This window comes from Sarcophilus harrisii, chromosome 1 (assembly GCF_902635505.1).
Source record: "Sarcophilus harrisii chromosome 1, mSarHar1.11, whole genome shotgun sequence".
Lineage (NCBI taxonomy): Eukaryota > Metazoa > Chordata > Mammalia > Dasyuromorphia > Dasyuridae > Sarcophilus > Sarcophilus harrisii.
The window spans coordinates 78,767,835-78,794,237 of NC_045426.1; the positions used below are offsets into that span (position 1 = coordinate 78,767,835).

Consider the following 26,403-nt stretch of genomic DNA (forward strand, 5'->3'; position numbering starts at 1 on the left):
AAGGCAAATCCTCCTCCCCACCACCCCCCATTGATCTTCTGGGTAGCAGGAGTCCCATTCAAGAAGCCTTCAAAGTGATTTTCATTCCATTGGTTCCATATCTTTGTCTGAAGTAGGAATTATGCTTCTGCCAAAGGACCTCTCTCTCCTTGTGGCACAGCTGCCTCGCAGGACTCCTGCCCACTGTGAAGACATTCTCTCTGCACAGTGCTAACCTCCATTTCCCCAACAGGACTTTGCCACTCAGAAATATGCCTTCCTAGCAAAACTGACTCCTCAGTACCAATAAAACTTCCTTTTTTGCCACTAATATTTCAAGTTCATGAATTCTTTCACATTGGACCTGCACCCCTGACCAAAAAAGGGATTCCCACAATTCTCTGCACTGCCACTAGAACAGCATCAATTCCATCAGCCAAAGAGATGTTAAAACTTACCTTTTGAAGTCCACAGCAGTCCAAAGTGGTGATGATTACAGACCCTGAGATCAGTGCTTTCAAAGACTTTTCCAGATCTGGGCTGATTCTCCACAGTCCCTCAATCTTAGGTTTTGTTTTTTTTCTTCTCTCCAATGGTTTCAGTACTGCCTCTAGTCTGTCCATTTTAGAAAAATGATACTTATATTGAATCTGAATGGGAAGACCATTATACAAATGACATTACCATCTGGAACAGAAGCCTAGATCTCTCGCAAGAAGCCCAAGTCTTCTGACTGCAAATTTAAGGCTGTTTATTTTAATAGCATACTAAGCCCCAATATTTATGTTCTTATCCTAAGAACCATGAAATTACATAACTCTGCCTTCTCCAAGAGCTTAGTCTGAGGATTAAGAGAGTACTTTTAAAAAGTGCTCTGAAGGATTGTCTAAATTCTACTGTCTTATGGAAATTGGTCTGCTTATTTTATAACTTCAAAAATATTTTTGAGATTGTTGTTTGTCCTTTGTATTTGTATTTAAAGATCAAAGAAATCTTAATACAAGTTAGATTTAAATAAGAATTAATAATGAGTTTTAGCTCAGAGTTGGAAATTTATCAAAAGTAAGTTCCTCTCAGGGCAGACATTTAAAGGCAGTAATAGCTGTCTTAGTTTTTGAAGAGGACCAGTGATATCACAAGGGTGCTATCTTGACTTGTGTATGAGTTGCATCTAAATAAAGCTGAACTAATCATCAGCCCAATGTTCAGTGGCAAGAAACAAGTTAAGAGGACTTACTACATTCTTGGATGGATGGATGGATGGATGGATAAACTCATACCATTTAAAAAGAAGCTCATTTTTGTATTTGCTCATTTTTCTTTTTTTCCATAAAGGTAAGAGAAGATTGTCATAAATTTCCCAAAAAAAGAGGATTTTTTTTAATGCTTTGAAGAAAATAGAAGGTAGACCAGAAAGAAACATAGACAAGCAGGTCAGCTATGAAAGTTACAGTTGAATTTTGTATGTATGTACTTTCAAGGAAAAGCAAATTATGTGTAATAGAAATTCAGGTTCAAGTACAATCCTTTTTTTTTTTAATTTATTACTTTGTATCTAAAATGTTAAAATGTTCAAGGCAATGTCTTTGGACCACTGTTAAGTACCTATTTTTTTTTAAAGAAGAAACTCTAAAACAAAAATAATCAAGTACTTGCTCTCAAGAAGTTTAGTCTAAAGATGAAGAAAAGACATAAAAGGAAGCTGAAAGGAGTAAGGATAGAGATTATACTCAGGACAGGGGCATTACAGTGAAGGAATGTGAAAGGAAGATCATGTACTAATGCACTAATGCTTTTATCTAAATTAAATCTGCATCTCTACTCTCCAAACAAAAGAAAAATAAAGATGGCATTTTATTTGGCATTTCAAACCAAATGTACAGTTTTAGTTCTTACTTTGTTTTACAAATTATTCTCAGGATCCACAGAGGAAAAACTGGGTAGAGAATACTTATAATTATTTGAATAACTCAAGTTGAAAGAATATCAAAAGTATATAGGTTTCCCTGAAATAAGTAATTGACTCATGGGGGAAAAAACGCTATAAAAAAAGACTTACAGCTGTACATTAATATTCTTCTCTTCCCTTAGCCCTTACCCTTATTGCATAGAATCCAAATCAGTAAAAGGAAGATGGGGTAAAAAAACAGGGAATGTTTGTGGCTGGACTGTCATGTTCATCTCCATTACTAGTGAGATGTCTTCCTTTTTCCTGCCCTCTCCCCTTTTCTTCTCTTCTCAGAATTAGTAGTGACAGGCTCTGTTATACAAAGTAATAATCATAATAACTAACATTTCTAGAGCATCTTAAAGTTTTCCGACTATCTGCCTTCATTTTCTCATTCAAGTCTTTCAACAGTTCTATCAAGTATTATTATACCAAATCTATAGGATAAGGGCTAAACACTCAACTGAGAGAAAAATAGCTCAGCTCAGCCAGGAGAGTCCCAGATCTCACTCAAGGGGGGAGTTCCCCAAAGTCTCTAGTGTAGTAAGCAGGGAGTGGGGACACAACAGAGACTACGGGGCCTTCTTCCCACAGGCTTATTCGCCTGCCAGTCTCTGGAGTCGATTTAGCATGCCACCTTCTCTTCTCAGTCTGGAAGTCAGACGCACCAGAAAAAGACCCAGAGTTTAAAGAAGAGTGAACCTCTCCATTCTCTGTTCTTGCTAACTCTACCCCCAGACCCTTCCAGGAAGGGCACTGATCTCCACCAATGAGGAGAGCCCCATACCAATAGATTTCATGAGCTCAGAAAAGTTGTGATTTCCTGGGAATAGTGTATCCAGCCACACAAACAACTGCCAATCCAGCGATCTGAACTCAGATATTCACACATCCAAGCACAGCAGTGGGATCCTAGTATTTAAAGTTAGGAGGGATGGGAGCACGGGATACAGACTGTGGAAGGAGGGATGGGAGCACGGGACACAGACTGTGGGAGGAGGGATGGGAGCATTGGACACAGACTGTGAGAGGAGGGATGGGAGCACGGGACACAGACTGTGGGAGGAGGGATGGGAGCACGGGACACAGACTGTGGGAGGAGGGATGGGAGCACGGGACACAGACTGGGAGGAGGGATGGGAGCACGGGACACAGACTGGAAGGAGGGATGGGAGCACGGGACACAGACTGGGAGGAGGGATGGGAGCACGGGACACAGACTGGGAGGAGGGATGGGAGCACGGGACACAGACTGTGGGAGGAGGGATGGGAGCACGGGATACAGACTGTGAGAGGAGGGATGGGAGCACGGGACACAGACTGTGGGAGGAGGGATGGGAGCACGGGACACAGACTGTGGGAGTGGAAAGGAACTTCACTACAGAGGATGTCAGCGTGGCAAGTCTCTACGGAGAGGGCCTGGTTATCAGCTGGGAGCCGGATCACTCCCAAGCTGGAGTAAAATGTAGACTGAGAAAGCCACGAATGACTCTTCCAAAGGGGCCTCGGGATGCACCTCCCTGTGAAGCGCGATGGAGAGATGAAAACCCTAGCCCGGGGCAGCAGGGCGATCTCCGGGACCATTATGCCCGGGGGCGCTGGTTTCCGGGCTGGGCAGCAGAGACGCCGGAGAAGCGACCCTGTTTCTCCCTTTGCCTATGGCTCTGCAACCCGGAGACGGCTGACGTTTTTACACAAGCCCAATACTGGGCTAGAGCAAGCTCTGACTGCTCCGCTGGTTGTTCAGTTTTCAGGGTGAGCATTCACGTCTCGGCGCCAAATACAGGACCCCAATCAGTGCATTGTTTTTATCGATTGTCTGGACTTTAAAAAGTGACGGAGAAACTCTTCCTGGTGCGGACTGAATGTTAGACTATCCCGTGTGTATAATGTTTCTTCCCGGGAGTCGCCTGTTAAATATTCAGCAGCCCCTGCTGCGTGTGAAGCCCCGGAAGCCCCACCCCTGGTACGGGCATCGGGCCGCTGCAGGGCCACAAGAACGAAGCCTCGGCCTGCAAGTTAGAGGCCTCCCAGGGCGAGACCCGTCTCTCTCCGGGCCTTGCCGTCCCCAGCCCTACGAGGGAGGCGTTGCGTTCTTTAAGGCAAGTCGCCGGCTCAAATGAGCTAGGAGCCACGCGGCACGGCTGGGAGGAGGCGGGCCCTCGGCTCCTGGAGTTCCCCCGCCGGCCCACAGTGGGGCGCAGTGAAGGAGCAGCGAATGGAAGGGAAGGCCCCGCCCTACGGGGAGGAGAGGGCGTGACCCGGATGGCGCGCGGCCTGACGGCGGCCCATGCCCGCGGCCAGCCCGGGACCTCCGAGACTGGCAGGCCATGGCCCCCGGAGCGCCTGCTCGGGTAAGAATGCCCCGTCCGGCCGCAAAGACCGGGAGCGAGGGAAGCGGAGCTCTCGGGGAAGGCCCGCGGCCTGCGGGAGGGACAGCGCGGAATCTGCGGACGGGCCCAGATAGTCGCCTCCAGAAGCCTTCGCGGCCCCTCCCCCTGGAGAGGGAGAGGGAAACTGAGCCCTAGAAAGACCGGGTTTGACCCAGGGCTCTGTGGTCCCCAAGACTCGGGTTAGGGAGCGGGCGACGGGCAAGCGGGGGGAGCGGTGGCCCCCAGGAGCTCCCCTTGCAGCGAGCCCAGCCGGCACTTGTGCCGCTCCTTGGCCAGCCGGGCCTGGCCGGAGCGTGGCGGGCGACCTCTCCCCGCCGCGCCCGAAGCGCTTCCCCCGTGGCCGATGAAAGCGCCTCGGACGCGTGTGGTTCGGAAGCCACCGGTCGCTTCCCCCCGGTGGGGTCATAAATTGTGTGGAGAAAGGCTCGTCTACGTGGGTAAAATAGAACTTAAATCAGGCTGCGTGAGTGTTTGTCGTGGCTGTTTCCGTGTTTGCAGGCGCCTGTGACTTTCGAGGATGTGATGGTGTATTTCACGGAACCGGAGTGGAGGACCTTGGAGCAGTGGCAGAAGGAGCTCTATAAGCATGTGGTGAAGGCCAACTACGCGACCTTGGTCTCCCTGGGTAAGAGCGACTCTGGGGAACTGGGGGGGGGGGGGGGGGGGCAGGAAGCACCCACACGCCCATCCACCAATTGAAAACCTTCTTTCACAAAGAAAACTATTTTGCTTAAAATAAAGCCCCCAGAAATGATTGTTTGCAGTCTCCTAAGCATTTTGCTGCCCTGCAAAGAGGAAAGTAATTCTGTCCTCTCAGACCAATACTGGCTGTGTTTTGGGGGTGGTTTCATTTCTGTGATTGTAATCGATATAATCATGCGTATTGTCCTAATTATATACTACCTATATTACTTGTGCTTCATTCTTCTTCACGTTTTCCACTTTCTCTGAATTCATATTTTTCTTTACTTCATTCCTTTATTTTCATTTTCATTTTTCATTTCATTCCATTCACTTTTCATATGTGACTGTTCATGCGGCTATCATCCAATTGATAGGCACCTAATTTTTACAGTTTTTCACTGAAACAAAAAGTGCTGCTATAAATATCTTGTTATATGTGGAATACAGAGTTTTGGGGTTTTTTTTACAGCTTTGGTATAATAATGAATAGATTTTGATAATCTGATTCAAAAGATGTTTTTATGAGAAGCTTTTTTTTTTTTTTTTTTTTTTTTGGAAAAAGCTTCAGGTGCTTAAATCCACAAGTGATGAGTTCTCAGAATCTCAGTCCTGATTGATGCTCCCCACAACTTTACCTTTTAAAGTAGTGCTTAGATTTTAATGAATGAATAGAAGACAATCTTATTCAGTTCAGTTCATTTACAAAGCACCTACTATGTTCTAGGCACCAGGAAGGTGAAAAATAAAACAGTAACATGATAGCCACCATAATTATTTAGTTGAGGTGAATCACCTAGAAATTGAGGAATTTATTCAATATATGTGCTCAGACTTTGATGTTAGGATAGCCAGATACAGTGCTACCTCAAGTCTATTAAATGTTTTATATACTCTTGCCATCACTGGTTTTGCATAATAGCGAAAAAAAATCTTTTCTAAGCACACACAACAAGAACTCCAGAGACTCTTCCTACTTGCCTATATGCCATGAACCTCACTAATCCATCAATTAGATTTTTTTTTTTCCTATGTCTGCTCTGAAAGTGGCATCAAACTCAAATAGGCACAGGAGCCACCACACTGTATATAAAGATCCTAGCACTCCATATATTGACTTAGTTTTAAAATGTAATGTTGTCTTATATTTATTGCATTTTTTTAATTTGATATTTTCCTATTGTATTTTTATCTGGTTGGACCATATTTGGAAGTATTACAGGCCATGTATTTGACACCTTTAGTATAGAACATTGATCTCCAAAGTGGAAACATTAGCCTAATCTATTGAGATAAAGAAGAAAGTATTAGAACATCTGTTTCTATTTTTTTTTTTTTTTTTTATTTAAACAGTAAAAAGTAGTGTGGCATAGTGGAGTGAGGAAATCAGGTAAGCATCATACCATAGGCCCAAAAATGGGCCAAGCTCAAAGCAGACTGTAATCCCTGCTCTGATGGAACAACATGCCAGCACCCATATACAAACAAGTTAAAATACAGGACAAGTTGGAGATGAACTCTGAGGAAAGCTAAAGGATTAAGATTAAGGAGAACTGGAAAAGGCTTCTTGCACAAAATAGGATTTTAGCAGATACTTGAGAGAAACCAGAGAATCTATGAGATGGAGATGAGGGAAAGAGTTCTAGGCCTGAGAGACAGCCAGTGAAAATGACCAAAGTAAGGAGAATAGATGTTAATACATGAGAAAGAGCAAAGAGATCGGTATCATCAGATAGGATTGTATGCAAAAGGGAGTAAGGGAGAAGTAGGAAGGGGGCACCTAAGTTCAATTCCTGCCTTCAGTACTACTAAATGTGTAATTCTAAATAAACCATTTAACTTTGTGCCCTAGGCCAGTGGTGTCAAAATCATATAGAAGTAGGGATTGCAGCCAGGGCCTTGTGTTTGACTGTTGAGCAGTAGGCAGTTCTCCAAACCTCTTAAGTTGCAAAGAAGGTACCAACTTGCAGTAGTAGAGGGAGTTTCTTCATTTATGAGTTCACAGTATCACTAAAAACAAAGGTCCAGTCTCTTGGTCCTTACCTTTAAAAAAGAAATTAAGCTTTACCAATATTTAATGTATCACTTGGTGCTGGTACCCTCACTCAGTCCATGTGGCATACAGTCATTGAATGAAGAGAAGGATTTCCACATCATAGAAATGGTGCCTTCGCTGATTACTTCACTTTTAGCATATTGCAACAGGTGACAGATACATCTCATTGTCTAGTTGTGATTAAATCAACCCTCATATAACAAATAGCTTACAAAAATACCTACAAATTAAAGACGCCATTAATATGAATACAAGTGAACAAGAAAATGGGAGAGCTGACAGTTTTCATATTTCTACTGTAAGGTTTTCATCAGTCATATTTTGAGATTAGAAACTGACAATCTAATAAGATCTGACAAGTGAGCCATAAAAATTCAAAATAGGTTTTGTACTGTTATTAACAGTACAAAACCTTTTTTGCTTATTAAGTATCTTAATACAGTTTACCTTAGCTTATCCTTTAATTTTTTTTGCTTTTTTTATAATATGTAAATTATATGTATATAATTTATAAATAAATATACATACATTCAAAGTGTATACTCAATTTTTTACTAATAGGAGTGCACAATCAAACAAGTTTGGAGACTGCTATTGTAAAAGAGAAGACCCAGAATAGAGCTATAGGATAGATGCCCACATAAGTGACAAGAATAATGATTCAACAGAGAAGACTGAGAAGGAACAATCATACACATAGAATAAGGAGAGAGCAGTGTCAAGAAAACCTAAAGGGGAGAAGAAGGAAGAGATGATCAATATGGCCAAATACTACAAAGAGATCTAAGAGGACAATATTTGAGAAGAGACTGCTAAATTTGCCAAAGGAAAAGTCATTAGTAACTTTGAACAGAGGGCTGTCCAAAGAAGTAGTGAGACCAGGAGACCTGTCCTCAAATGCAAGCTCTAGAGCTTACCTAGTTATTTGAAATGGGCAAGTGACTTCCTGTCTGTGAGTCTCAATTTCCTCATTTTTAAAATGGGAATGACAGTACTTATAATTACTGTCTCAGAGGGTTGTTGTAAGGAAAATGTTTTACAAATGTTACAGGCCATATAAATACGATGCATTGTACTGTCTCATCATAGCAGTCATTTGTTCCTGCAAACTAATCAGAAAATATTGGATTTTTTTAAAGTGGCTTGAAAGTCCACTGAAATTCTTTGTTTGGAAGATTTTTAAAACTGGTTTTAAAATTCTGTTTAAATATAGGGCAGCTAGATGGCGCAGTGAATAGAACACCAGCCCTGATTTCAGGAGGACCTGAGTTCAAATTTGGTCTCAGACACTTAGCACTTCTTAGCTGTGTGACCTAGGCAAGTCACTTAACCCCAATTGCCTCAGCAAAAGAAAAATTAAAAACTAAGTTAAATATAGGATATCGGAGTTTTTATAAGTGACAGCATTTTCAAAAAGCTTAGTTTTTAAGTAATTTCATTTAAATCATTCAACTCCCCTTCTAAAAACATGGTGCATTCATTCACTCTGCTAGGTAATGGAAATTGTTCCCAGGAAAGCTAAAGTAAGTTGCTTTCAAAACTTTGTGATCTGATGCCTCATTTCTTGTTAGCCCAGAATATCTTGAGTCCACTTGAATGGCTCTTAAGGAATTCTCAAAACAAAAATAATCTGAACTTTTTTATTAAATGACTATATACCTTGTAATGATATTTTGAATATGGGAAATGGGGAGATATGAAACAAATCATAGGTGGCTGAGAACCAAATATGTTAATCCTAACTCTGCTAGAATGTGAAGTTGTATTCTGTTTTAGAGCACCCCAGCACATATTTTTGTATAATTTGTGCATTTAATTAAGTTTTTTTTTAACCTTTATTCCCTTTTTTTGGTGACATCTTTGTAGGCTGTGCCATTCCCAAACCAGATTTGATCACCTGGATTGAACAGGGGGAAGAACCGTTCATCAGAGGTCAGGGAAACTTTGGGACAAGAGACCTGGCAATTGGCTCCGGAGTTGATGATTGTCTTGAGTTGAAGCACACCAAAATGCAGCTGCTTTGTGGTGAGTGAGAAAAGATGAGATCAGTGAAACCAAAAAAAAATTATGTTCCTAGCTGGGAAACTTTAGTCTTCCCTTAATGCTGAACTAAGCTGGAGTTTGGTATTTGGACAGGATGGGCTTCAAAAGACACTAATTGCCCAGGGCTCAAGACCCAAAGCAAACTTTATTGTCATATGGGGACTTAACTCTATTTGAGCATACAGAGAAGAGTTCTGTATTTTTCCTGCATGATCAGGATCCCTAAGTTCTGGATTTTAAAAAATAAGAGACAGGAAGTTCCATGCGCAGCATCATGAGGGGAGATGTTACTGTTTCATTTCTGGCTATTGGTTTCCAATGAGTAATAAGCCAATAGTAAGGTTTGAAATTTTTGAATTGTCCCAGAATGAGGAAAAGGAAAGTTTTAGAGGTTCCTGGTTATCTCTGGATCAGGAAAGAGAAGATCACAATGAGATTCCTGCTATCTCCTTTACTTAAATAAAAGACACCTGAAATAAAATAGGCTAGAAGTTCCAAAATATGGTCAAGATTATATCTCTCAGAGCAAACAAGATTGAGATCTTAATCCTTTCTTCTATTAGGGTAATCTTACCACTCCCAGTCTCTAAAATTTTATAGAGAAATGGGTCCAAGATCCAGATTTGAAGGAGAGGAGCATCCAATATTGATATAACTGAGCTCAGGAACTTAGTCACTTCTGAATATGAAAAGTCAGGAGTAATATAGCTAAATGCCTCCTCTTTGCTCACCTCCCCTTTTTATCTTCCTATGAGTTTTAGAGAGGCAGCAATCACAACTGTACCAGCTATGTGACACAATGGATAGAGCACTGGGCCAGAGTTAGGAAGCCTTATGTTCAAATTCTGCCTCAGATACTCATTAACTCTGTGACTCTGGACAAGTTATTTGACCTGTATATCTCAATAATGGGGGCAATAATAGTACCCACTTCCCCAGGGTTGTTGTGAAGATCAGATGAGATATTTGTAAAACCCTTAGCATAGTGCCTAGGATATAGTAGGAGCTATAAAACTGTTAGCTATTGTCACTAATAAGTTGGATGTTCGGCTTTCTCTAATTTTGTTTACTTAGGAAATGAGGATGAAAACATTTACATCACATGTAAAACACTATATTCATTACTTCACAGGGTTGTAAAGGTCAAATAAGGTCATGTGTTTAAAGTGTTTTCTAACTATGTTATTTACATGGTCGTTGTTACAGATCAGTTGAAAGAAAACTGAATGAAACCTTTAAAATGATAGCATAGCATTCCATTATTTATTATTTTTTTATTATCATAAACATTGGCCAAGCCTGTTTGCCCATCAGAGTTTGTAGAAAAATCAATCACAGTTTCTCGAGGAATTCTTCAGTGCTCCTTTCATAAGTTTCCTCTTCCACACCCTAGAGATCTAATATTCCTCCACATTGCATCTTCCTGGAAAGTTTCTTGAATATAATGGTGAAATTCAGGGGGTAATAAGGATCCTGAGTCTCAAAGACCTCTGTGTAAGTTATTCCACAGATTGGAGAAACATGTTTTCAGTTCTCCTAAAGCATTTCTCTTCCACACCTGACCTTCTCCATTCAGGGGGTTAACATATAGTATTTGTTACCTGTCATCCTAAGGTTTGCATCTAATCTAATTTCAATCCAGTCTCAGCAATCTAGTTGTATTTCATTGTGTTAATTAAGAAATGTTGGGGGAAGAGTGATCGATTGCCTTTCTGGCAGTGAAACACAAGACAAGGACTGGATTTTCACTGCAGGACAGGACAGAGAGTCAGGGCCTAACTGGGAGAAGGACCTAGAGTGGTAGATTCAGTTCAACAGACATTAATCCCTGGTTTACATTTCTGTAGTGCCCTTTAGGATTGTGTGTGCATTGTGCCACTGGGTGCCCACAACAGAGCAGGGGTTGTCATCTGCGTAGTCACACACTGGTAAATATAAGAGCTAGCTAGGGCCCAAATCCAGATCAGATTCCAGATCCAATGTTCCTTCCCACTGCTGACAGTGCAGTCTCTGACTCCAGACTGAGCAGACTACAAAGATAGATGCTGATAGCTAGAGCTATCATTGCACAAAGAAATGAGGACTGGCCTGAGTGCCAGAAAGATTTGAGTTCAAATCCTACCATGAACACTTAGAAGCTCCACGATCATGAGCAAGCAACTTAACCACTCTGAACTTCAATGTCCCCAGTCATAAAATTTCTCAGGATTGTCACAGAGATCAAATAAGATAAAGAATGTGAAACACACTGCAGAACTTAGAACACCATGATTGTGGTTGTGGTTGTGGTCACCACTTGATCAGGTCACGAGCACTGACTAGATCTGTTTTTCATTCCAGGGGATTCTGGATCAACTTCAGGACGAGAGGAAAGTCCTCAAAACCAGAACTGGTCTGAGCCCTTACCATTCCACTGCAGTGAGTGCAGCAAGGCCTTCCCTCACAAAGCTCAATTAACCAAACACTTTAGGATCCACAGACGAGAGAAACACTTCTGGTGCACCGAGTGTGATAAGAATTTTGCTGGAAAATATGAATTACTGCGGCACCGGCTTCTGCATACCGGGGAGAGGCCCTTCCAGTGCCCCAAGTGTGACAGGAGCTTTCGCCAGAAGGGCCATCTGCTCAGGCATCAGCGCCTGCACACTGGGGAGAGGCCCTTCCAGTGCCCCGAGTGTGACGAGTGCTTCCGGCTAAAAGCCGACATGAAGGCCCACCAGCGCCGGCACAGGGGAGAGAAGCCATTCTCCTGCAGTGAGTGCGGTAAGAGCTTCACCAAACATTGTTATCTCACCGAGCACATCAGACTGCACACAGGGGAGAGGCCCTTCCAGTGCCCCGAGTGTGGCAAGAAATTTCGCATGAAAGCAGACATGAGAGTCCACCAGCGCAGACACAGCAAGGCCAGGTCGTTCTGCTGCAGCGAGTGTGATAAGGCCTTCCCCAAGCAGTCCAAGCTCACAGCCCATGTTAAAGTGCACACCAAGAAACAGCACTACAGGGCCCTGCTATTCGGATTGATGGACCTGGACTGGGGCTGAGGCAGAATCATGACACACAAGTGATTATCAAATACAGACTCAAAGTCCGTGTTACAGTTAGAAGGGACCTAAGATGTTACCTAGTACAATCCCCCTACAGCATGAGAGTGTCATCCCAAGAACTTCAAGCTGTCAGAATTCTATGTGGAACAAGCAGTTGTTTGGTATTCTGATCATATAGCATCCTTCAGAGGATCTGAATAACAATTGGCCAATAATGTGAGTGACCAAATTAGGTAATGTTGTCTTTGTTCAATAAGATAAAACATGGAAGAATGTACCAAAATGGATCACCTCTCTGTTGGTAAAATATTTTTACTCTTTGGGAAAATCTAGAAAGTTAGGTCCTGAAAGACTGAGAAATAATCCTAAATTAATTTAAGGAATAGTCAGTATGATAAGGATGGAAATCTTTCCCCTACCTATCTTAAATATGAATGGGTGAAGCTAAGTTGAACACCCTGAATGAAGATCCTATAAAATGTGGTCCCGATTTCATGCTATTACAGTTGAGGAACTTGGTGGGATTGTTTTCTTATTGTTTGCTCCTGACACAATAATAAATGGAGCCTCCCAACCTGAGACCCCATTGTAGTTGTGGAGATTCATCTGACTGCACTGAACCTGTGTAGTCTCCTGCAGAACTCTCTACTAGGGAGGATGTGATGGAATAGAAGACATAGTCTCTGCCGGCTCAGTCTACTGAACAAGTTCCCAAATGTAGTGACTCTGGAAACACTTAGAAAGAAACATGTCCACAGACGAATATAGACAAGTATATCTCACTAGTTACCATAGACATAAAAATACCAGCTAACATTGTCAGAATTTACCTGGGAAGGTAGGTGAAAGGCATCTGAAACGGGGGAAATAGCCTGCAGAAATCCATCAGGATCAGTTTTAGCTGAAAAAAAAAATGACTGAGAGTAGTACTGAATTTTTTGTGATGGAAAAGGCATTGAAACTGGGGCTCAGGAGGTTACATTTGAGACAACCGTTGTGGTATATTAGATAAAGTACTGAAGCCTAAGGGTTTAAATATGCCCTTGGACTTTTATTAGTTCTGGCATCATGAATGTTATTTAATTCAGAACATCAGTTTCCTCTTATATAAAATATGGATAATGGCTATAAACATACCTCATAGTTTTTATGAACTCGTATAACTGAAGCCTATAAAGCACTTTATGTACCTTAAAGCACTATATGATTGGCAATGGCCAACTAATTACTTTTGCAAACTTAGATAAATTATTTACTGTGCATTTTTGGCCTGGTGACTCTTAGGGCATCATCCCAACTAGTATTTTCAAACTCTTAACAAATGTTAATCTTTTAAATTCTAGAATAAGAAAATGTTTCCTGGGAATTTATTGGGATTCATGAAATCATGAGTTACTCTATATTTTTCATAACATTTTATTTACATGTTTTTAAATAACAATGAGTGACCATAATAAACAGTGAATCATTTTTCTGTGATAAGTATTTTACTAAAAGTTTCAGGAGGTATTTTGTTTAAAGCATAGTATAATAAACTGTAGTAATAACTGTACATTTATATAATAAATGGTTTGTTATTACTATAAACTGATATGACTTAAAACTTATCTGGCAATTGACTGATTTCCTTTATCTTTCTTAAAATACTTCTTATACTTTTTAGTCACTATCATGAATATCTCTAAAAATTATTTTAGTAATATTAGTAGCCCTTCATAACTTAGCCCCGCTTCCTACCTTTACAGCTTTCTTACAGCTTTTTCCTTAACACATATTATTAGATCCAGTGAATCTCCCCTCCTTGCTATTCTACTAATGACTCTAAATTTCAGACATTTTGTCTGGGTATCTCCCCATATCTAGAATATTTTCCCTCTCCATCTCTGCTCACTGACTTCTTTTAAATCCCCAAAACAGTCCCTTGCCCTCAGAAAACTCAGTCTGAGGAGAAAACAAACAAACATGTATAAATAACTTATATGTTGGATTAAAAACGAAATATTTAAGAGAAGCAAGGGACTGGGAAAGGCATAATGAGGGAAAATATTTCAGTCCAGGGGGATTGTCCAAAGGAGCTCAGAAGAGGAAACAATTACATCGTTTCAAAACTGAGTCAGGATTCAAAGTAACTTTGCTTTTATGGTAACCTGAAGAAGCAAAAAGTCATTGGAGATACAGTTCCCTGCAAGTGTGTAAAAGAGCAGTTATTTTTCATTTGGCTCCAGAGGACAGACCTACAAACAAGTGGAAGTTGCAAAAAGAGAAATAAAGGCTTGAAGTGAGGAAAAAACTTCCTAGGAATTAACTACAAATGGAATGGATTTCTATGAGAAATGGTAGTTCCCTCTCAAGGAGAGCTCAGACCAAAGGCTGGATGACCAAGGCACATCATGCTGGGGACTTTATTTTAGATAAAAACTAAATGGCACTTGGGAGTAATTTCCAACTCTGATTCTTGATCCTGTTGTGGAGCTGAATATTGTTTTGTTTTGACTTTATATTGGAGGCAACGGGAATGAGAAAAATATTGAGAAGATCCACATGGTCAGTCTGTGTTGAAGGAATAGTAGCCATTTGAAGGATGGAAGAGAGTGAAGGAAGCTTTTGTAACCGTCTAAGAAAGGCTGACAATATCCTATTAGGGAAAAGCTATGGAAAACAAAAGTGGGGCAGGTGTGAGTGTTGTGGAGCTCTTAAGGAGCAAAATTTAGCCACTGATCGGATAAAAGCATGAGATAAAAGGAAGAATCCAGGATCTCAAGACAGGGAGCTTGAATAACAGAAAAGACGGTGTCTTTTAACAGAAAAAGGACGGTTTGGGGGAGGAATTAACTCGGGGGAAACTGCAATCCATTCGAAGCTAACGAATGACAACAGAATCTCAGTTTGGGAAGGCTGGTAGCCAGGTAGGCAGTCCAGCCTTTACCGTAGTTAATCCCCACGACAGATTCCTGACATGGGTACGCAGTCCTTGCCTGGAGACCTACCACCTAGTAAGGTAGCCCAGTCTCCTTGAGGACGTTGCTAGTTAGGAGGAAGCTTTTCCTTACCAAGCCTCGTCATTCCTGGCTGCCGAGCAGGACAAGTGCAGTTTCCTTATGACGGCCTCTCCAGTAAACAGCGGCCCGCCTCCTGTAGCCGAGTTGTGTGGCAACAACACGAGGCCCTCAGCATCCTACCCCTTCCAGCAAGTCTCTCCTCTGCCAGGGCCTTTTTTTTAATGAGTTCACCAGAACCGAAAACCAGGCACCCAATATTATTTTCAATCGAATTAAATGGTGCGCTCAACGACCAATAGTGGGTCGGGACAGCCCGGAGAGGAGCCCAGGTTTTCTCCCAGCCTCTCCCGGAAAGTCCGAAGGTATCGTACGGCTGCAAAAGAGCGGGCCTCGAGGCCGGCGCAGCTCGGAGTCCCCAGCGGCATTGGAAGACCAGACCTCCGGCTGCGCACGCAGCAGGGAGAGAGAGCGGAGCGGAAGGGGCGGGGTCGAGAGAGGCCCTGGAAGGAGGGGTGGTGCAGGGCCTGGATGGGGGCGGGCCGAAAGAAGCTCGATAGGAGGGACGCGGCCAGAGGGGGCGGGGCTTGGGAGAAGTGGCAGCTCCACCCTGCGGCCGGCGGGCGCGTCCCCCGAAGCTTCTCGTGGCCCCCCGCTCGGTACCCTGACACTAAGCTCGGTGCTCCCGGGCCGAGGGGAGGAGGGCTCGGTGCTCCCGGGCCGAGGGGAGGAGGCACGGCCCCAGAAGCTCCTGTTCCGGTAAGAGCGGCTGCAGAGGCCCGGGCCAAGGGAGGCGGAGCTCCCGGCCTGCGGGAGGGGCCACGGGAGGGACAGCTCCCGGCCTCGGGGTCCGGCGCTCGAGGATTCCGGGGGCTGAGCTGGGAGGGATCAGAAAGAAGCCATCGAGACCTCACCCTTTGTTTTGCAGGGGGGGAAACCGAGGCCCAGAGAGAGGGGTCACGCGGCTAGGCCCGAGTGCTGCCAAGGGACGTGACCCCGTGCCTCCCAGACCCCAGCCTCGTGCCCCAAGCAGCCTCCCTACTCCGGGCGGGGGGAGGGGGGGGGGATGCCAGAATGCCCTTCAGGGGGAGCTGGGCTCGGGGCAGAGGGCCTCTGCCGGGTCGGGGAGGTGTGGCATCCTTGTAGCCGCAGTCGTAAGCCTCTAGATGCAGAGAAAGCCCGCCCTGGGCGGGGGAGGCCGCACAAGCCCCGGGGGCCGTCGGGCATCCATCGGGAGCCCCCCCAGCATGGAAGCAAAAGAAAGCCAGGCGGAAGCGTGGCGTGGGATCCCGGGGGTCACGGAGTGCAGGGCAGCCCGAGGTGGGATGCCAGAATGCCCTTCAGACTGGCCTCTCTGGGGGTCTTGGGACCAGCCCCAGGCCTTGCTCCTACAGGAGGAGGATGAGGCGGGGCCTCCGCACGGTCAGATAGGAGGCCATTCATTTTAAGATCACTGGCCCTTAACACCTTCAGACAATTACGTCACTCCGTCACTATGTAAATGCCTCCTCCTGCTGTGGCTCTGCCTCACCCCTCCCCCACGCTGGGGGGGGCTGGCTGAGGCCCCTCCCCCCCGCCCCCCCCAGGGGAGGTGAGGGCCAAACCCTTCTCAGCAGGTTCCATCCGGGCTAAAGCTTCTCAGCCCTCACCCGCGGTTCCCCCACTGTCCGTGGCTCTGCAGTAGAGAGCGGGCCGCAGCCTGTGGTCCCGGGCAGTTAGCAGGGTGCGAGGGACCCCTTGGCCCCTCCCGGGGGCAGCACCCACCACTGGGACACTTCCGCAGAGCTGGCAGGAGGTGGCGGGGGAGAGCGGGGAACGGTGGTCACCCAGGCCATCCGCTAGTGGGCTCCAGGCAGGGGGGCAGAAGCAGCCTGAAAACCTAGAGAGAGGACTCAAGGAGAAGAGGAGGATGGACAGTGTCAGAGCCGCAGGGAGGCCACCAAAGGGAAGGGGTGAGGAAAAGCCGTCACATCTGAGGACTTAGCAGAGGTCACTTTGAGTTGGATGGTGAGGACAGAAACCAGGCACCGAACGTAGAAAGTTTGCCCACTGACAGAAGGCAAAACAGGACAGCAGCCAACTCCCAAAGGGCAGTCCGCTGGAGAAGATAGGGTAGAAGGGATCCAAAATGCAGGAGGAGGGGACTAAGGGCGTCCACGCCTGGGAGAAGGAGGGGGAAGGATGGGGAGGGAGGAGGAGGCATCCAAGTGAGCAGAGACAAGGGGAGGACAAGTAGAAGCTCTCAGAAAATGGCCCTTATTTTTCAGCAAAATATGAAGCAAGCTTATTATTATATATATTATATTATTATATATTTTCATATCATTTTATATATATATATTATATATTTTCATATATGGAGAAGAGGAGCCATGGGAATCTTGAGATAGGACCGCAAGTGAGGGCAAAGGGAGAAAAGAGAGATCAGGCTTCAGGGGCAGAGACTCAGCCGCCTCAGAGTTTAGGGATTTTGAGCAGGGCTGGAGCTGGAAATTTTGGTCCACTTGCCAGAGAGGCAGGTAATTTTCCTGAGGTTCCCAGCTTATCCCCCTGAAGTTTTCCTCAACAAACTTTTCACAGAGTGCATCAAATTTACCATTCTCTGCCCATATTATGGCTACCACACATTTGGGAAGAAACACACACTTACAGTCTTGGGAAATGAACACTCAGAGCTATTCCAGTTGCTTGTGATGAAAGAATTTAAAATAAACCTGGTGGGAATCCGTTTTTAGCATCTACCTTGTAGGAAAGAAATGGAATAGAAAAAGATATTTTCTGAATTAGTGATGCACAATGAAAGTATGACTCGTGCTTGTGGTTCCAGGTGGCTATGACATTTGATGATGTGACCATGTATTTCACAGAGCAGGAGTGGGGGACCTTGGAGGAGTGGCAAAAGGAGCTTTACAAGCATGTCATGAAGACCAACTATGAGACGTTGGTCTCACTGGGTAAGATGTTTTCATCAGGAACTTTGATGGTGTCTTATAGAATCAGATTCAATGGTCATCCAGGTCTTGTATCACAACCTGAAAGTTCTTCTAGAAACCCCATCCTGATTGGTCCTTTCCACAATTTCATTTTATTTTAAAGTTTTATTATTACTTTTGTTTTTAACAACAGTAATTTCTCAGTATCCCTTGTAACAAAGAAAACCAGTTAAGCAAAGCAAATCAACAAATTGACCTCATATATAGTGTATATAACATTTTGTCTTGATCTTCTCTTTATTTACTAAGTAGAGGGAAATGTCTTCTGTCATCTGTTCTCCTGTATCAAGGTTGGACATTGCAATTCATATGAATTCTATCTTTTTAATGTTAATTTATAATCGTCATTCTCTGTCATTTCCTCTATTTTTTTTATGGAGCAGTAATATTTTATTACTTCAGTATACCATTTGTTCACCTGTTCACCAATCAGTAGCTACCTGTCTTGTTTATAGTTTTGTGTTAACACAGATGCTACAAATATTTTAGTTTATATACCTTTTGTGAAAATCTTTGGACCTTAATAACTTTCTGTATAAGTAACAATATTATTGAACTCAATAAATTTCAGAAGTACAAGATACAATGCAAAAAGCAACCAACATTATGTACTTGAAATTAATCATTTGGAATTGGAAAAGTTTGTTTATTGCCCCCCCCTAAGGCTGTTGTGCTGGTCTAACTTGGCCCCCTTGCCATTTCAGATCTCTAATGCACCATTTATACCCTATAGCATTTTTTTCCAGTAGTGTTTACTGAGCTTTGCTAATATTAATCTCTGCCATGAGGTCTCAGGTACTGTTACAAATTATCTATCTCACTGCTTCTCATCTCACCGCGACTCAAATTTTTAGCTTGACATGTATCTTTCAGTTTTCCCTTTTAACAGCTTTAGTGGATGATAACTCAGAAACAAATTTTTCCTAGTATGTCCAACAAGAATTTCATTATGTCTTCTTATGCAGCAGTATGGAAGAACATTAACTCCACTAGTCAATTGATTGATGAATGCTTGTTTCACACTTACTGTGAAAGGCACTTTATTAAATTCTGTAGGGAAAACAGAAGCATAAGTTACAATATGTATTTGTCCTCATGGAGTTTGTATTCTGTTTGGGGAGATCATTAACAGTATAGAAACATATAAAGACATAACAATACAAAAGATCCATAACAGTTCACTTCAGCAGTAAAATACATGTCAGGATGCAGTACCTTATTAATTGTCAAATATATAAGTGCAACAAATGTACAGAGAAAGAAAAAAATAATTTTGGTCTTGAGCATGCTAGAAAGAGTATACAGAGGAGGATAGTTAGGTTTAAAATATATATATTTGATGAGTAAAAATCGCAAAAGAAAATCCAAAGAGGATGTAAAATGATAGTGCCCAAGAATTTGAACCAAAAGTTATTTCTTGGCAACTAAGTTACTGGCTGTGAAGGAAATCAAAAAATAAAAATAATTATAATCGGTATTATTTAATCACTGTTCACAAAAGGTGTGAAGAATTTAATGGGCAACTTAAAGCCAAATAGGTTAGGCATCTCTCTAGCACCCTAATGCCAAGATGCAGACAATCATTCTGTTTTATAGCTCCACAAAATTTCCATTTATTATAGGTGTTGCCAAAACTTGTGCTGCTGGTGACCTAAAGAAAAACAAACTTATTTGCCATTTTGTGACCTATTGTCCAGGCTATGCCATTTCCAAACCAGACTTGATAACCCAGATTGAACAAGGGGAAGAACCATTCGTCAGAGATCAGGGACACTTGAGTACAAGGGAACTGGCCATTGCTTCCAGGGCTGATGACCCTTGTGACTTGAAGAACACACAGAGGCAGCTGTTTTCTGGTGAGTATGAAAAAGTAAAAGGAGTGAGCCTCAAGAGGCCATCTTCAGGTTCTCCTCCTTCTGGGACTTAAATGTTCCTGTCATGTCCAACTGCTTTGGGTTTGATTTTAGGGCTGGCCCTAGCTTCAAGAGATCAACTACCAGAGCTCCAGACCCTAAACAACTTCACTATCATATGTGTCATAAACAAACAGGAGCTCTACCCTGTTCTTCTTCTGATCAAGAAACCCAAGATTCTGAAGTTGGAGAGGGAAAAGCAAACCTAAATATGACAGTCAAATGTTAGCCTCATGAGGGTAGGTTCTATCATGTACTGTTAGCTTCATTATTGATTTTCCAGTTACTTAAGAGTTCAGCTTATTTTTAATGATCTTTTCATTTATATTTTCTGTGTTTATTCTTTTAGTTCCACCTATTTTAATTCTGCATCAATAGACAAAATTCTTTTCTTTTTCCTGACTTCCTCATAATCAGCCTTTCCCAAATTTAGTATAATTCTATTACATTCATTTACCATAGGGTGGTTTTTTAGCCATTTCCCAATTGATTGGCAGCCACTTTGTCTCCAGTCTTTTGCTGCCACAAAAAGTGCTACTATAAATATTGATGTACATATACACACACACTGTCTGTCTCTCTCTCTTTCACTTTTATGTAGCATACCAAATAGGAATATCATACATCTTTCCTGCCTACCTATATTAAATGACTAATATTTGATGATCATTCCTACTTTGTGAATGACACTTTAAATTCTAAAGATATATAGAAGTGCACATCACCAGAAGTATTTATCACCATAAATTACATTGTACTTTTCAAAGAACTTGTCTATTTAAGAATACCTAAAATGTAAACAAGCAGGACATAAATATTTGTAAATGAAGATAATAATGCACTACCTCAGTGTAAGAGAAATCAGAAGGCAATGCAATCATTTCTTGCCAAATACATATCTCCAGCAAACTACTATAAATGTGCAGTTGATATAAACTATTGTTTATTGTCCATAGCGGATTCCAAAAAGGCTTCACAAAAGAATCAGGAAGTTTTCAAAAGCAAGATCTGAATTTAAAAGTTGCAAAAAGTTCAAACAGGATGTGAAATAAATAATAGTTGATAACAGCCAGAAAATTTCTGATGACCTTCATCATAAAAATTTTGAGAAAATTTAAGTTTCTTGTATGTAGGATTATTTTATTCATTGCATTTGTATCTTATCACATAGTAGGCATTTAATAACTTATTGACTATTGATTAAGATAGAAACTAGTTTTGAAGGGATTAAATTGAACCGTGGTAATCTGTGTTTATCAGATTCTCCATCTCCAGTACTAAATCCCAGTGATGGAAGCTTAACTCAAGGCCCAAGTAATTTTTTCCACCTGTAGTCTATATTTTACATTCATATGTTGTCTAGGAATAACTTGGTGTGGTAGAAACTGGAAAGAAAATAGAGAATGTAGAAGAACTATAGAGTTGAGAGAATTAAGAAAGCCAGGTTCAAATGATAGCTCATATTATATATAGTATGGTTCATGAACAAGTCAAAATCATAACATGTCTATGAACTTCAGTTTCCTTATCTTTAAAATGGGGATAATATACTTGGACTGCCAATTTTACAAGGTTGTATTAATCAGAATGTTTTAAAAACCTTAAAGCATCATATAATATGAATTTGGGGGAGTTGATGCAGCACAGCCCCATTCCACTGAGTCAATGAGCAATAGAAATTGCCACCAAGAACATTATTGGGAACATTTCATTTGAGGTCAGTTACTTTCAAACCATAGCGATTTGCAGATTTGTTTTGTGACAGACCAGCACATCTTGAGTCCCCTCGAGCTGACCTTTAGGAATTTTCAAAACAAAAGCAATTTTAGCGGACTTTATTAAATCAATATAAACTTCACAGTCCTTTTAGAAGTGCAGGCAATGTGGGGAAATCAAACAACTCTTTGGTAGCTAAGAGCCAAATGAAGGAGACAGCATTCTGCTACAGTGGGAGCACCCAAATACTGGGTTTATATATATGTGTGTCTGTGTGTGTTCCTGTATCTTGTACCTTGTAATCTGAATTAAAAGAAACAAAACTGCTTTTTTGTGCCTCTCTCCAGGCTGTGCCATCTCCAAGCCAGACTCAGTAACCCAGATTGAACAAGGAGAAAAGCCAGTCATCAGCCATCAGGGGAACTCGGAAACAGGAGGTTATGCAGTCTGCTTCAGTGATAATGAACATTTTGATGTGAAGAGCATAGAGGTGCAGCCATTTGGGGGTGAGTTAGGAGGAGGGGAAAGAGTGAAACTGAAGGTGGCACATTCTGATTTTTGCTCCCTAATAAGTCTTCCTTTCTTGATGGTCTGAGCTAGAACCTGATATCAGGGCAAGACTGAGCTTCAAGAGATCTCATAAAGAAACCATTCAGGGAAGGCTACAAGGCATCTTTACTTAAATACACAGAGATGAGTTCTGTTTATTTTTCCTATCATGATTGGGAAATCTGAACTCCTGAATTCCAAGAAGTAAAATGAAACTTGTCATTGGTTGAGGAGGCCAGTGTTCAGCATCGGTAGGAAAGACATTACCTCATTTTTTGCTGTTGCTTGCCAATAAATAAATAAGTCAAGGACTCTATAGGGGTTAAAATTTATTTTGCCTCCCATGAAGAAGGGTTGGATTCCCTGTTAAATCTGCAAGTTAGGAAGAAAGCAAAGGTTTTTTCACCTATTAATAAGCTAATGAAATTACCATTTTTTTAGTTATCAAAAATAAGCATACTTGAAATAAAAAATAAGCTAAAAGCCCCAAGAGAAAGGTGATTGTATTCATTCCAGGACAAAAAGATTGTGCTTATCTGATTTTCTTTGCCAAGAGTAGGTTCACCACTTCCAGTAACCAAAATTTTCTTCTGAAAATATTTGTTCCAACATGAGTAAGAATGGAGAAAGAACAATCTTGACCTTGTCCTGGAGCTCAGTTTCAAATCTGGGCAGGTAGGAAGAAGGCAGAGAATTAATTCTTCCTGATCTTTTTCTTCCTATGACTATTAGAGAGGCTGTACAGATTTATAGAAAGAGAAGTATTCCCCAGAGTGCCTCTCCACCTTTTCCTTTTATCAACTGTGTGATTATGGACAACTTATACCTCCCTAAATTTCAATTTCTCATCTATAAATAAGAATGATATTTAGATTCTACACAAAATATTCTATTACCTCATTAATCACTATGAACATCAAATAAGGTAATATATGTAACATGCACTACATATGTTATTACATGTCTGTTATTACAAAATATGTGGCAAGAACTTTATATCACTACATCAACATGAAACAAGCCTATTGCTCATAAACATTCTCCATGTCTTCGTGTCTTCAGGGAGAGAAGTCTTTGGATTCACAAGTTTGAGGCTTAATGTTACAAGAGGTGTCAAAGCATTATGTCTTTTGGGTCATGGCTCACCTAGTTTATGTGCATCCAGTTTAAATCTTGTCTAAACAGTGTGATTATATTTGGTTATATTAATGAAGAAGTGAATTTAAGGAAAGAATGGGAATGAAATTTGAGAAAGAGGGGCAGAGAATTTCAGTACCGGCCAAGTCAGGTCTGATTCTGGTAAAGACATGGAAAGATAAATTCAAGAAACATTTTAAATGTCCTACATTAATATAGAGCTTTATAGTTACCAAAGACTATGCAGCATATCATTTGGTTCACACAACAACCCTGATCTTAATCCAGCTGAGGTTTAGAGTAGTCACACTGCTTATACATGGAAGAGCTGGAATTCAAATCCAGTCATTAGATACCAGCTTCAGTGCACTTTCCAATACTCCATGTTATGCAGAGACCTGAATCAGTGCAGGAGAGAGGAAAAGATCAATAAACCATGGTCCTAGGACTATTCCTGCATCTAACTCTGACCATCTCTCCATAGCCCTTAGTCCTCCTAAATCAATTATTTTGCCTCATCAAGAGCTTCATTCCCCTCTACATTCTCAAGACTATTCTCCTTTTCTGACTTCACGTTCGTCTTTCACTGAAGCAAGGAAATCCATCCAAAGGCTTTTCCTCTTCTACTCCAAACTTCCTGTTCATTTCCAAATTTTCCCATACTCCCACCATCTCACCCAAGTACCTCGCCTCTTACTGTACTGAAAAAATTAAGGCCACAATCTCTCCTCCCTTTTTCTTTCTCTCTAGCCCCTTGACAATATTCCCCATTCTCTTTTTCTTAATTCTACTTTTTTGATGATGAGGTGACCTTCTAACCAATGTGACTTTTATTCCTTCCCCTCCTATTTTCGCCATCAGACTACCCTTACTCTCATCTGTTTTCACACTTTCTTAAACTTCACTTTGTCCCTATCTATTGTTTCTTCCCCTAGTGCCTCCAAACATACCCAAGTCTCTTCAATCATCAAAAAAATCTTCACAGAATCTTATGGTTTCCTCCCAGATATTTCCTTTTCCCCCCCAAACTCTTAGGAAAAAATTGTCTCCACTTATTACCTCTTCTTTCTTTACCCTCACTCATTCCTCACCCCTTTGCAATTGGGCTTCTCACTCCCTTCTAAGGAAACTGCACTTTTTAAAATTACCAATGATCTAATATCTGATTCAGGTCCTTTTTTTTCACCCCTCATCCTGTTATGAGACTCTGTAGCCTTTGACACTGCTGAGCACTCTCTCTCTTCTTTGGGCTTTTGTGACAATACCTCTCCTACTTCTATCTATTTATCCTCCACAATATATCCCAAGACTTTACTCCAGACCGTCTTCTCTCCACATTTTGTCTCTATCAGCTGTCATGAATTTAATTATCCTTCTCCAAGATCTGCCTCCCCAGCCCCGGTGTCTTTCCTGAGTTCTCCAAACTGCCCATTGAACACTTCAGACTGGATTTCCATGGACATCTCAAGCTCCAAGTGTCCTAAACAGAAGGCATTATCTTCCTTCCCACTTCCCTTCTTGCAGACTTGCCTTTCTTTGCTGAGGATGCCGCCATTCTTAGATCTCCTCAGAGTTATCCTCAAAGTCTCAGTCTCCCTTACCCATTTACAATAATTTGTCTCCCTACCTCAGGACCATGCCAGCTGCGGCCCAGCCCCCAGATACCACTGCCAAAAGAGCATTCCAGGAGCTCGGAGGTAAACTGTCTCTGGGTTTAAAGCTCTTTGTAGCCTGGCCCAAACCTCTCCTTCCAGGTTCCTTATGCCTTCCTTCTCTTCCCTCTCACCAAAGTGACCTTCTCCATGTCCCTCCTCTAGACCTTGCCTTAGCTGCCCTCCATCCCTGACATACTCTCATTTCTAGCCTCACCTCTGCTTTCTAGGATCCCTCATTTTTTTTCAAATCTCCAACTCCTAGTGCCCTCTCTTCCTATCTTTGTTTTTAGTTTCCTTGTATTATTAGATGTTTATTCTAAATTTCTTAAATATATACTTCTTTCCCCACAGAATTTAAGGCCCTTTAGATTAGGAACTGATTTACATTTTTTCTTTGTATCCCCTGAGGCTGGCATATATAGGTGCTTACTTAGTGCTTGTTGCTTATGTGATTGATAGTAGTAGTTTCATAGATTTCAAGTTGCATGAGACCTCAGACCATGAAATCAGCCCTGTTGTTTTATAGATAAAGCAAAGCAATCTCATTCAGAAGTAAATGCCAATTGATCCATAAACCCATGGTCACACAGGGAGTAAACATCAGAGCCAAGATTTAAACCTGGTCACTGCAGGTAATTTTCCTGAGGTTCCCAGCTTATCCCCCTGCAGTTTTCCTCAACAAGTCCCTTGGCAAAGTCTCTTGGACCTTCTGTTGGGAAGCCATGAGTTCCTGACCAGGTCTTTGTTTTTCGTTCCAGGGGATTCTGGATCTACAAAACAAAAGGAAAGCCACAGACATGATCTTCAAAACCAGAACTGGCCTGGGCCCTTGCCATTCCACTGCAGTGTGTGCAGCAAGGGCTTCACTGACAAGTCTCAACTAGCCAATCACATTAGAGTTCACAGGCCCAAGAAACACTTCCAGTGCACTGAGTGTGAAAAGAATTTTGCCCAAAAGTCCCAACTGCTCCAGCACCAGCGCCTGCACACAGGGGAGAGGCCCTTCCAGTGTCATGTGTGTGACAAGAGCTTCCCAGCAAAGGGGACCTGAAGCAGCCAGAAAACCTAGAGAGAGGACTCAAGGAGAAGAGGAGGATGGACAGTGTCAGAGCCACAGGGAGGTCACCAAAGGTAAGGAATGAGAAAAAGCCGTTACATTTGAGGACTTAGGAAAGTTCACTTTGAGTTAGATGATGAGGACAGAAATCAGACACTGAATGTAGAAAGTTTGTCCACTGACAGGAGGCAAAATACAGGACAGTAGCCAACTCCCAAAGAGGCAGTTTGCTGGAGATGATAG

At 42.2% G+C, this 26,403-nt stretch overlaps 1 protein-coding gene across 1 annotated transcript in view; it reads left to right on the forward strand.

The window, feature by feature from the left end:
* The first annotated feature begins 4,101 nt into the window (after positions 1–4,101).
* The window catches only part of LOC105749607 (zinc finger protein 425-like), a 30,945-nt gene continuing 8,643 nt past the window's right edge, over positions 4,102–26,403 (forward strand). Inside the window, exons 1-10 of the mRNA XM_031965629.1 lie at positions 4,102–4,281; positions 4,819–4,945; positions 8,924–9,082; positions 11,441–12,138; positions 15,456–15,899; positions 16,307–16,546; positions 17,968–18,094; positions 19,756–19,989; positions 22,110–22,268; positions 26,001–26,234. Of these exons, the coding sequence (XP_031821489.1) occupies positions 4,258–4,281; positions 4,819–4,945; positions 8,924–9,082; positions 11,441–12,138; positions 15,456–15,899; positions 16,307–16,546; positions 17,968–18,094; positions 19,756–19,989; positions 22,110–22,268; positions 26,001–26,234 (2,446 nt within the window). The 5' untranslated portion in view covers positions 4,102–4,257. The remainder of the gene's footprint in view (positions 4,282–4,818; positions 4,946–8,923; positions 9,083–11,440; positions 12,139–15,455; positions 15,900–16,306; positions 16,547–17,967; positions 18,095–19,755; positions 19,990–22,109; positions 22,269–26,000; positions 26,235–26,403) is intronic.